The 12,512-nt window shown below is 39.5% G+C and overlaps 1 protein-coding gene across 1 annotated transcript; it reads right to left on the reverse strand.

Annotated features, from left to right (window-relative positions):
* Nucleotides 1–1,006: 1,006 nt before the first annotated feature.
* LOC110487524 (opsin-5-like) lies at nt 1,007–9,563 on the reverse strand. The gene is made up of 6 exons (XM_021559442.3): nt 9,401–9,563; nt 6,554–6,759; nt 3,332–3,431; nt 3,080–3,184; nt 2,479–2,702; nt 1,007–1,669 (listed from the first exon to the last, which is right to left on the reverse strand). The coding sequence occupies exons 1-6, from the start codon at nt 9,561–9,563 to the stop codon at nt 1,172–1,174; spliced, it is 1,296 nt and encodes a 431-aa protein (XP_021415117.3). The 3' UTR covers nt 1,007–1,171.
* Between the last annotated feature and the right edge of the window lie 2,949 nt (nt 9,564–12,512).

Consider the following 12,512-nt stretch of genomic DNA (forward strand, 5'->3'; position numbering starts at 1 on the left):
GCGTTGCATGAGGCAAATCGTGGTCACACCAGATACTGACTGGTTTTCTGATCCACGCCCCTACCTTTTTTAAAGTTATCTGTGACCAACAGATGCATATCTGTATTCCCAGTCACGTGAAATCAATAGATTAAGGCCTAATTTATTAATTTCAATAGACTGATTTCCTTATATGAACTGTAACTCAGTATAATTGTATAAATTGTTCTATGTAGTGATTATATTTTAGTGCAGTGTACAAGGTCCTTGGACCTTAAGGAGTAACGGTAGGCTCCTTAAAGGAAAATACAGAAATCATCCCCATATGATGCATCATGAAATAAGTTGAAGGAAGCATGACGATAAAGAAAACAAAAATTAAATCTGCCAACCTGTTGTCCTGTGGAGTATCAAAGACCCTTTCAATTATTTGTTTATCTTTCTCCCTGTTTCCAACGTCCGACTTGATTTAGACTCCTTAATAAAGCAGTCTACAACTTCCTCGTCGGCACAATCAACCTTGCAGTCAGTCGCCTTTGATAGTAGATTGCGCGAGTGGAATGGATTGCTTCGTTCTAAACCGATAGGTGTCCCACGCGTGAGCGTAGTAGGGGCTTTAGAAGTATCCGCTTTTTTTTTCTATTAGTAGAGTTCTCTTTGGGTATTGTAGCTTATTATTGTAGCCTATCAAAGTTTAATGGCACTTTAATTCACTTCAACTGTTTCTTATGGTACATGTCCTATCTGAGGTAAAGTTGGTTTGTGTGGAGTTCTTTGGAATGAGGGGGGAAGAGAAAGATCATTTTTGGATGAAAACAAGTCAGCCCATGAAGACGTGCCTGCCTCAAGCAAAGTCGCCTATGTGTGAGCTGAGCATCTCAGAGCATTTTCATAAGAAACACACTTACATTTCTGTCATGTCTTCTCCTATGTTTGCTAATGGGGTTGAATTATTATGTTGGACTGGAATTTATTTTAAGAGTGACAGAATGAGTATTGATTGATATTGCAAACATCTTTCAACTTGTTCCCTTTGAATAGAAAGTTTTATTCACAAGTATAAACACAATTCATTAAGAAAATAACAAATTGATCAACAGGTGTACATACTTACACGAATCAAAGTCAATTTAAGTAAATTCCCATGTGTTTTTAAATAAAAAAGTAACACAAAAAAACAAACGTATTGTTCTTAGAGTCTGTCGCATTCCCACTCTGGCGCATCAGACAGATGGGGCACTTCGATAAAGAACATCTCCTTGTTGGCGGGAGGAGGAGGAGTACAGGGGTGGCTCCCCACTCCCGAATCTGGGCTTGAGGACGCCTTAATCGCCGTGAGCGGATACGGATTTCCAGGGGCATACTTCATCTCCTTCGGGTGATGAGGAGGTGCTTTGAGTCCATTGCCTCTTCCAGAGCCCTGGTGAGCATCGCCTTTCGGCTTAAAACGCTTGAGCTTGACCGTGTCCTTGCCGTCGCCAGTGCAGGGCAGCAAGATGGCGACGTCCTTGCGGAACTTGGAGCTGAGGCCGAAGTAGATGAGCGGGTTGTAGAAGCTGGCCGACTTGGCAAAGAGGCGGGTGAAGATGCTGGTGAGGCTGGGTACGTGGAAGCCACAGGCCGACCACATGGAGACCACGGCGTACGGCGACCATGCCAGGATGAATGCTGTGCAGATGACTATGGATACCTGGGAGAAAACAAAAGTTAGGATGACCGTCATACCCATCGTTTAACGCTTGGTCTATATGTAGTATTGTTTGTACATCTGCAATTTTTTTGGACTCTGACACATGCTCACTCTAATATAATATCTAATATCTACTCTGGATTGTTTATTGGACTCACTCATTTCTTGATTTCTTGTTTTCTTGTTTAGATTTTTGAATTGTATCTGCGAGACATTCTTTTTAATTTTTTTAATATATTTATTTTTACACCTTTTTCCTCCCCAATTGCGTAGTACCCAGTTGATAGTTACAGTCTTGTCCCATCGCTGCAACTCCCGTACGGACTCGGGCAAAGGTTGAGAGCCATACGTCCTCCGAAACACAACCCAGCCAAGCTGCACTGCTTCTTGACACAATGACTGCGATGACCACTTAACCCGGAAGCACCAATGTGTCGGAGGAAACACTGCATTGCGTCCAGCCCGCCACAGGAGTCACTAGTGCACGAAGGGACAAGAACATCCCTGTCGGCCAAACCGTCCCTTAACCCAGACGATGCTGGGCCAATTGTGCGCCGCCGGGCCAATTGTGGGTCTCGTGGTCGCGGCCTGCTGCGACAGAGCCTGGACTCGAACCAGGATCTCTAGTGGCACAGCTAGCACTGCGATGCAGTGCTTAGGACCACTGCTCCACTCGGGAGGCCATTTGTGGGACATTCTACTGCACTCTTGGAGCTAGTAACATAAGCATTTCGCTGCACCTGCTGATAACACCTGCAAATCTTTTGCACATGACCAATAAACGTTGATTTGATTTGAATCCTACTCACAATAGTGACGTCCCTTTCAATCTTTCTCTGCCTTTCGGTCAGGTCTCCCTCAGCGGCCATGGCGTTGCCTCTCTTCACTGTGTTGATGATGGACACGTAGGTGAAGAGCATGACCAGCACGGGGACGAAGAAGCAGAAGATGAGGATGGAGACGATGTAGGACTTGTAGACGGTGGAGTAGTTGGCTTTGGCCCAGTCGATTTCACACGTTCCATAACCACGATCTAAAAGAAGGAGGAGTTTGAGAAACACCCTTTTTTTTTACCTTCATGTGTTTCTTTGTTGGCATTTAAAAAAATATTTGTTCAGGTGAAGATAGTTTAAAATGTAAAAATTTCCTCTATTTTGGCCCTTTAAAAACTCAGGGTAAGTGTGAAAAAAGGTCCACATATGTCAAAATGTGGTCAGTTCTTGTTTAAAGATTGTCTTCTACTAACATTTTAGATAGCAACTTGCTTTAGTGCTATTCTTGTTTTGTCGTCATTGTGCACATGCAAATCTTGAAAATGTTGCCCAACCAGAATGTTACAAGAACCTAACACAAGTAAGTGCCCCTGTATCAAATAGCATGTCACATGATTACTAGCCATGTTTATCTCACCCGTGTAACTCCCCCAGCCCAGAAGGGGCGCTCCCGACCAGAACACAGCCCCCAACCAGATGAATATTAGGCACATGCCTGTGGTTGTGTTGGTTATGCAGTGAGCTAGGTAAAGGAAAAGAGTTCAAAGTTCAAAGAAAGGCTCCCACAAGAACATTGTATCTGACCAGAACATCTAGCCATTTTTCTTCCAACTTTATTGGAATTATTGAGATGACCATTAAAGGTTAAGGTCGTGTCACAGTGTCTTACCTTTACTCGGATGGCATCCCTTGATGTATCTTGTGACACTGATGACAGTCAAAGTATTGATGCTGCTGAGGCCGAAGACCAAGGTGAAGAAGCCGTCCACCTGGGAAAGACCAACAATACTGTTAGGGATGCTTAGAGGGGGAAGGTGTAGGGAAGAGAATCTCAAAACAAATACAGTAGAAAAAAAACAGACATCCACTTGCAGAAGTTGAAGGACTCCAATCACTCAGAAGATCAAGTTGAGAACAAGTTCCCTGCTGTTGAATAGTTGTTTGGGTTTACATACTTAACAAATCCATCATTAACCAATTACTGATTTTGTGCTCAGCTCACACATTAGGGCTCCTCTCTACTTTGCCAAATCCTTCTCCTGGTTGTTCAGTTTTCAGTTCACCAGGATGAACACTTATATTGCCAGAACACAGAAGAGCTGATCTAGCTACATTGAATGGAGTTAAAGATCAGTCCATCACAGCTATGGTCAGCAGTGGTGAGTATGTCTGATCAAGATCAACAGCTTCTACCAAATGAACTTACAATTTATCTTCCTAGTAGAGACAGGAGCCAATGTACTTTGACTGATCAGATTACTTAATCTAATCTAATATATTTACATCCAAGCCCCATTCACTTTTGCCTCACGGTCAGATACACTTTGGAGGACCATGCATATGTCTATTGGAGGAAAAATCTTGGACCATAATTTGAAAAAACACCTGGTGGGATGCTTCAAGCAACATAGCATTTTCTGCAAATGGGGTTTCTCCATGATTGGAAACAGACCTGGGTTCAAATGCTATTTCAAATATCTAAATTCCTTTTACATACATTTGAAGTAAGTATTCAGATATGTTTTATTTGAAAAGGCAAGTAGTTTAATATTTTAATGTATTTGGAAATACACTTGGAAAGTATTTGGAAATACTCTCAAATACAATTTGGTAGATTTGGCTTTTACAAATAACAATTCAAATACTTCAATAAAAGTACACACCCCAAAACAAGTACTTTTATTGAAGTTTTTTTTGTCATATTGTCCTTCATTCATCCAGGTTTTTCTATATTTGGGTTCACCACATGTACCTTTTAATATAACAGTAGAGAGGGGAATTTGAAACTGTCTTCACACAGGCTTTAGGAAGACAAGTTGAACTAACGAACAAGAATAAGACTACAGCAAATGTGAACCAGCTTTCAGGTAATTCATTAAAAGTTGTTTGTATTATGGTCTTTGTGCATGGCGTCTTATCCACAGATGGCCGGTGAGGGTGCATGTTTTTTTTCTAACCAAGCAGTATTACTAACTCAATTTATCAAGTCTTGGTTGAAGTCTATGATTAGTTGATTAGTCGAATCAGGTGTGTACCGGTTGGCATGAACAAAAGCCTGGGCACACATTGTTCTCTGCGGATACTATTGGACACCCACTTTTATGAGTGCTACACCCATGATGAATAGTAATGATCAGTTGATTTGAATAACTTTAGGGGAGATTACTATCATTTAAGTTTACATAAGACATATCAGTTTGTAAGTTTTTCAGCATTAGGAAATCAATTTAAATGGATTCTTTTAGAGGTGGGCTTATTTGGAACACCCATGGGTTTAAAGGGTACATTTAGTACCCATTAAACCCAGTCCGGACTTTCCACATATTTTATCAAACATTTTTCTCTTATATTAACAAACGGTATTAATCAAGTCATACAATTTCACATGAGAGATTCATCTTTCATATTAATCTCCACTTTTCTTACAACAATTAGGGCACGTAGATTTTAGAAATGTCTAAACTTAAGATTTTGGTGGGCTTAATAGGTACACTTATCCTATAGTCCGGAATCTCATCTTTGACAACTCTCTCACCTTACTCTGACCCAGCCATTCTATAATCAAGCATTCAATGTCTGCTGACCTCAGGACCACTTTTCTTTATCAGAAGAAACTCTCCTCATCTGTCCTCTCTGCCCTATTACTTAATATATATATATATTTTTTTATCTCAGTCTTTTTAAAAATCATTTCTGTCTCTCCTCTTAGTTCGTTTTCATTTGGATATTTTCTTATTGTTTTTAGCATTGGCCAATAGTGAATGAAAAGATTCTTGTTCAGTGTTAGTTGGACATTATTCAACTACGGTTTGTCCCAAACAAGCAGCAACACCTGCTTGGGGAAATAACTGTAACTAACATTAAAACACACACACACTGTTGTTGTGTTAACAAGTTTGATAAAAATAGAACAGGGATAACTTTGTAATTTCACAGACATTGCATTCATTTTTTTTAAGGTGGCATTTTCTCACATTATGCACTAAAACAAAAACCCATGTGGTAAATTGATTGATATTAGCCCTTGTGCAAATCACGCTTCCTCTTTAACCAAATGCTATAAGCATGTACCAAACCTTAACCATCCATCTATGTTTGGCTGTTGGTGTGGCAAAAGCATTCTTATTCCCCCCTAAGATAGTGTTAAAATTATATCACTTCAGGTAAAGCCTACAGACCTTTTCTCCTGTGCTGTAGTTAGCAATATAATGCCTTTGTGACACCTTGTAAAACCACCCTCTCGCTTCTTCCAGGTAACTCATCATCATCACTTAAAGTGATGAATGTGCCAACACGCTTCTTTTTTATTGAATGAATGATCAACTGTCCGAAGCACCCATTGTTAATATTCTATTCGTAACCAAGCTAATTATAGAAAGGACCATCCCCCCCAAAGAACCATTGTAGTGTAGTGAATATAATGATCTGTTGCAACACATTTCTATGCTTTATTCATTGTGTTATTTTTACTTAGTCTCCATTTGGAGTGGACCATTGATATTCTTAACTAGGCAATTAGCAGGAAATGATAAAGAACTGGCAATAGGAACTAAGCCATAGAGCAGTGTTTTTGCAAATCGTAAAGGTAAGTTGTCTTGTTTGTGTATTTGACATTTGTGTAGAGGATGGCGAAGTTAGCATCTCACAGTGACATCACCTTCCAGGAGACCTGAACTACTAAAGTCCTGTCCAATCATGCCATGTTTTATGGGATGGCGGTAATGCCTGTGTCTTGTGAGTATTGCAGTGAGTGAGTATAGTATAAGATCCTGCAGTAGGATGGCACATGCTACAGATGCAACACATTACCATTCACATACAATACAAATTTGAAGCATCTCAATTCTCAAAACAACTTTTCCCCCTAGAACCAGATACCCTCATTGCCTACCTGACATGTCCAGATCGAGGTAACCAGGTATCCGTTGTCCCGGAACACATTGAAGATCTCCAGGATCCCTCGGGAGTAGCCGAAGACGGAAATACTGGCATCAGAGATGGCCAGGTTAAAGGTGAGATAGTCCGTGGGCTGCAGCGACGCACGCTGCTTGTACAGGACGAAGATCACAATACTGTTGCCAAACCACGATAGCCAACCTGATGAGGAAATAAAACATTGACATGCTAACTGATTGGCTTTATATAGCTCTTTTCCAGGAGCTAAAAACATTACATAGAGGGAAACTCACCACATCTATTACCAGTGGGTCCCAAAGTGCCTATGAGCAAAGGCCTTGTCCGTTTTGTGAAATGTAATGGAATTGTAGTCACACCATACAAAATGCAGCTCATAAAGCAGCATGATGCATTGATGTGACAAAGTGCCTCATCTGTGATTTTAACCCTACTGACCTCTCTTCAAACACTGCATATTCAAATACTAAAATTAGCATAAACCTTCCTTCATGAAATTCCCTTTAGGGCTAATAGTAGGTACAGTGCCTTGCGAAAGTATTCGGCCCCCTTGAACTTTGCGACCTTTTGCCACATTTCAGGCTTCAAACATAAAGATATAAAACTGTAACTTTTTTAACAAATCAAAAACTGAAAAATTGGGCGTGCAAAATTATTCAGCCCCTTTACTTTCAGTGCAGCTGTAACTCTCTCCAGAAGTTCAGTGAGGATCTCTGAATGATCCAATGTTGACCTAAATGACTAATGATGATAAATACAATCCACCTGTGTGTAATCAAGTCTCCGTATCAATGCACCTGCACTGTGATAGTCTCAGAGGTCCGTTAAAAGCGCAGAGAGCATCATGAAGAACAAGGAACACACCAGGCAGGTCCAAGATACTGTTGTGAAGAAGTTTAAATCTGGATTTGGATACAAAAAGATTTCCCAAGCTTTAAACATCCCAAGGAGCACTGTGCAAGCGATAATATTGAAATGGAAGGAGTATCAGACCACTGCAAATCTACCAAGACCTGGCCGTCCCTCTAAACTTTCAGCTCATACAAGGAGAAGACTGATCAGAGATGCAGCCAAGAGGTCCATGATCACTCTGGATGAACTGCAGAGATCTACAGCTGAGGTGGGAGACTCTGTCCATAGGACAACAATCAGTCGTATATTGCACAAATCTGGCCTTTATGGAAGAGTGGCAAGAAGAAAGCCATTTCTTAAAGATATCCATAAAAAGTGTCGTTTAAAGTTTGCCACAAGCCACCTGGGAGACACACCAAACATGTGGAAGAAGGTGCTCTGGTCAGATGAAACCAAAATTGAACTTTTTGGCAACAATGCAAAACGTTATGTTTGGCGTAAAAGCAACACAGCTCATCACCCTGAACACACCATCCCCACTGTCAAACATGGTGGTGGCAGCATCATGGTTTGGGCCTGCTTTTCTTCAGCAGAGACAGGGAAGATGGTTAAAATTGATGGGAAGATGGATGGAGCCAAATACAGGACCATTCTGGAAGAAAACCTGATGGAGTCTGCAAAAGACCTGAGACTGGGACGGAGATTTGTCTTCCAACAAGACAATGATCCAAAACATAAAGCAAAATCTACAATGGAATGGTTCAAAAATAAACATATCCAGGTGTTAGAATGGCCAAGTCAAAGTCCAGACCTGAATCCAATCGAGAATCTGTGGAAAGAACTGAAAACTGCTGTTCACAAATGCTCTCCATCCAACCTCACTGAGCTCGAGCTGTTTTGCAAGGAGGAATGGGGAAAATTTTCAGTCTCTCGATGTGCAAAACTGATAGAGACATACCCCAAGCGACTTACAGCTGTAATCGCAGCAAAAGGTGGCGCTACAAAGTATTAACTTAAGGGGGCTGAATAATTTTGCACGCCCAATTTTTCAGTTTTTGATTTGTCAAAAAAGTTTGAAATATCCAATAAATGTCGTTCCACTTCATGATTGTGTCCCACTTGTTGTTGATTCTTCACAAAAAAATACAGTTTTATATCTTTATGTTTGAAGCCTGAAATGTGGCAAAAGGTCGCAAAGTTCAAGGGGGCCGAATACTTTCGCAAGGCACTGTATGTATTTGCATTTATTTAATTTGATCCTGATTTTTTAAATCAATAGTGTGACTGTCATTTTATTTACAGGATAGGTAGGCTACCTATCCTGTAAATAAAATGACAGTCACACTATTGATTTCAAAAATCAGGATCAAATTAAATAAATGCAAATACATTTGCACCAATTAACAGGTAAATTACACGTCTTTCTGCCCTCTCTTAAAGAACGTCAGATTAGCTGGCTGCCATTCTTTCTTGATTGACGATTTCCACGGTTTAGACAGGATCTGAATGGTTGCAGGAGTCACCCATCTTTGTCCTGGGCTACTTATAGCACCAAACCCACTAACCGTTGCCCATACACTACACTGACAGTAACAGTAGTAAAACAACTGCATTAACAACGGTTTCTGTTATTGGTGATTTGTATTCTGCAGTGCAATCGAACTCTTCATCCAATCGTTGTTTATTGCGATATCAAAATATGGTAGAGTAAAAAAAAGAACAAGATAAATGTAGACTACTCTCATGATTCTTTTTTGTTGTTGTAAATTAGTAAAAACTACTGTCATTCATCCTACACTAAGGTTTAGGTAATAAAATAACAATTATGAAGTAGTAACTAGCCATTAGTGACATATTTCCAGATTGTTTTGCCATGAAAGCAAAACTAAATAAAGTATTTGCATCATAAAAGCAAAGCTACATTTTAAAAACGAAATTACATTCCAACAACTACATAAGCAAGTTCTCCCACCTAGCACCAGCAGGTATACTCCTATAATGGTCTCCCCTTGATCCGAGAAAGGTTGGTCTTTATTCGACATGGTAAAATTGTTATTCCTCCATGGAATGTTAGCCACTTGAAAAGCATTATTGGCTGACATTTTGTTGTCCGAACGTTCCAGCTGCCGAGACATACACGGAGCTGCGCGCTCTCTACTTGCTAAGACACAAAGGTGCTTCCTCTGAGAAAACACTTGACCGGCTCCTCTTTCTCTAAATCCAGTCTAAAAATATTCTTCGGCGCACAGTGTGTTGTCTGAGAGGGATGACGTGTATTTAGCTAATACCAATTATACCCCGAGGTTGATACCCTGCGGGGGGAAATCACTTGTTGTTTCTGACTTGAGCTATGTTGTTTTGTCCTCGAGGAATTTGATTTGCAACTAAGGAAACGTCCGTGTGTTATTGTATTTGGGTGAAGTTGTAGGCTAAGCACAAGTTGTTGTGGGTTTCATTTACTACATGATTAACTCAATTTAATAAAGCCCGGTGTATAATGAAAAATATTAGTCGAGTAGCCAGCCTACACGTTTTACAGGGACGCGCTGCCGTCAAATTGAGAGCAAGTCAGCGACTGCAGAGAAGGACTCCCATGTAGCCTAAAACCGCTGTCCAAGGTGCTGAAAATGAGAGCGCTTGCAATAAATTAGGCTTTTACTTGTCTAGATAGTCTAAATACGTTGTTTCAGTGACTGAGTCAAATCAATGATATCAGATCAATTAGACCTACATTTCTTATGGACAAAATTATTTTAGGCATCTTAAATTCACGATGGCTTGGTACTAAAATAGTCTGTGTACTTTTCACCTTTAGAAAATGTATTTCAAAGTAAATGCTTCAATCTAAAAAAAATATTAAGGCTGCCAATATTTTTTTAGATTAAATCAAATCAAATCAAATGTTATTTGTCACATACACATGGTTAGCAGATGTTAATGCGAGTGTAGCGAAATGCTTGTGCTTCTAGTTCCGACAAAGCAGTAATAACCAACAAGTAATCTAGCTAACGATTCCAAAACTACTACCTTATAGACACAAGTGTAAGGGGATAAAGAATATGTACATAAAGATATATGAATGAGTGATGGTACAGAGCGGCATAGGCAAGATACAGTAGATGGTATTGAGTGCAGTATATACATATGAGATGAGTATGTAAACAAAGTGGCATAGTTAAAGTGGCTAGTGATACATGTATTACATAAAGATGATATAGAGTACAGAGTACAGTATAGATTAACGGCTAGGGGTTCCGCTAGCGGCACCCCTCACAACATTCCGCTGAAAAGGCAGCACGTGAAATTCAAAAATATTTTTTAGAAATATGTACATTTCAAACATTAACAAGTGCAATACACCAAATGAAAGATAAACTTCTTGTTAATCTACCCATCGTGTCCGATTTCAAAAAGTCTTTACAGTGAAAGCACAACATATGATTATGTTAGGTCAGAGCCAAGTCACAAAAACACACAGCCATTTTTCCAGCCAAAGAGAGGAGTCACAAAAAGCAGAAATATAGATAAAATGAATTACTAACCTTTGATGATCTTCATCCGATGACAATCATTGGACATCATGTTACACAATACATGTATGTTTTGTTCAATAAAGTCCATATTTATATCCAAAAATCTCAGTTTACATTGGCGAGTTACGTTCAGTTAATGTTTTGCTTCCAAAACATCTGGTGATTTTGCAGAGAGCCACATCAATTTACAGAAATACTCATAATAAACATTGATAAAAGATACAACTGTTATTCACAGAATTAAAGATATACTTCTCCTTAACCTGTTATGGCTGCAATCCCCCTATCGGGATAAGTGTCATCAACAACCGCTGAATAGCATAGCGCTACATACAAGAAATATTACCATAAATATTTATATTCATGAAATCACAAGAGCAATATAGGAAAACACAGTTTAGCCTTTTGTTAATCCACCTGTCATGTCAGATTTGGAAATTACAGCGAAAGCAATCCAAGCATTTGTGTAAATTTATCGGTCGCACGATAAAACATTAAGTACACTTAGCATCAGGTAGCTCGGTCACGAAAATCAGAAAAGCAATCAAATGAATCATTTACCTTTGATGATCTTCGGATGTTTTCACTCACAAGACTCCCAGTTACACAACAAATGTTCCGTTTGTTCCATAAAGATGATTTTTTATATCCAAAATACCTCCGTTTGTTTGTCGCGTTATGTTCAGAAATCCACAGGAAAGAGCGGTCACGACAACGCAGATGAAATTTCCAAATAGTTTCCATTATGTCCACAGAAACATGTCAAATGTTTTTTATAATCAATCCTCAGGTTGTTTTTAAAATATATAATCGATAATATATCAACCGCAAATGTCTTTCACAGTAGGAGAGGGGAAAACAATGGCTGTCCAAATTCTGTTGCGCAAGCAAAACTCATGTGACCACTTGACGCAATGTTATCGTTCTGGCTCATTTTTCAAAATAAAAGCCTGAAACTATGTCTGAAGACTGTTGACACCTTGAGGAAGCGATAGGAAAAGGAATCTGGTTCATATCCCTTTAAATGGAGCAAAGGGATGCTATGGAACATGGAGTTTTCAAAATAGAAGACACCTCCTGCTTTGATTTTTCTCAGGGTTCCGCCTGCAATATCAGTTCTGTTATACTCACAGACAATATTTTTGACAGTTTTGGAAACTTGAGTGTTTTCTATCCAAGACTAATAATAATATGCATATTAGCAACTGAGACTGAGGAGCTGGCCGTTTACAATGGGCACCTTTTCATCCAAGCTACTCAATACTGCCCCTGCAGCCATATGAAGTTAATGCAACCGCTGTGTCAGATTTTTTTACAACTTTACGGAAAAAGCAAACCATGCAATAATCGGCGCTCAGAGACCAAAACAACCCAAACATATATCTGCCATGTTGGAGTCAACAGAAGTCAGAAATAAAATTATAAATATTCACTTATCTTTGATGATCTTCATCAGAATGCACTCCCAGGAATCCCAGTTCCACAGTAAATGTTTGATTTGTTCGATAAAGTTAATCTTTATGTCCAAATACCTTCTTGTTGTTAGCGCAT

The sequence above is a fragment of the Oncorhynchus mykiss genome, chromosome 13 (assembly GCF_057628025.1).
Source record: "Oncorhynchus mykiss isolate SJ-2025 chromosome 13, ASM5762802v1, whole genome shotgun sequence".
Classification (NCBI taxonomy): domain Eukaryota; kingdom Metazoa; phylum Chordata; class Actinopteri; order Salmoniformes; family Salmonidae; genus Oncorhynchus; species Oncorhynchus mykiss.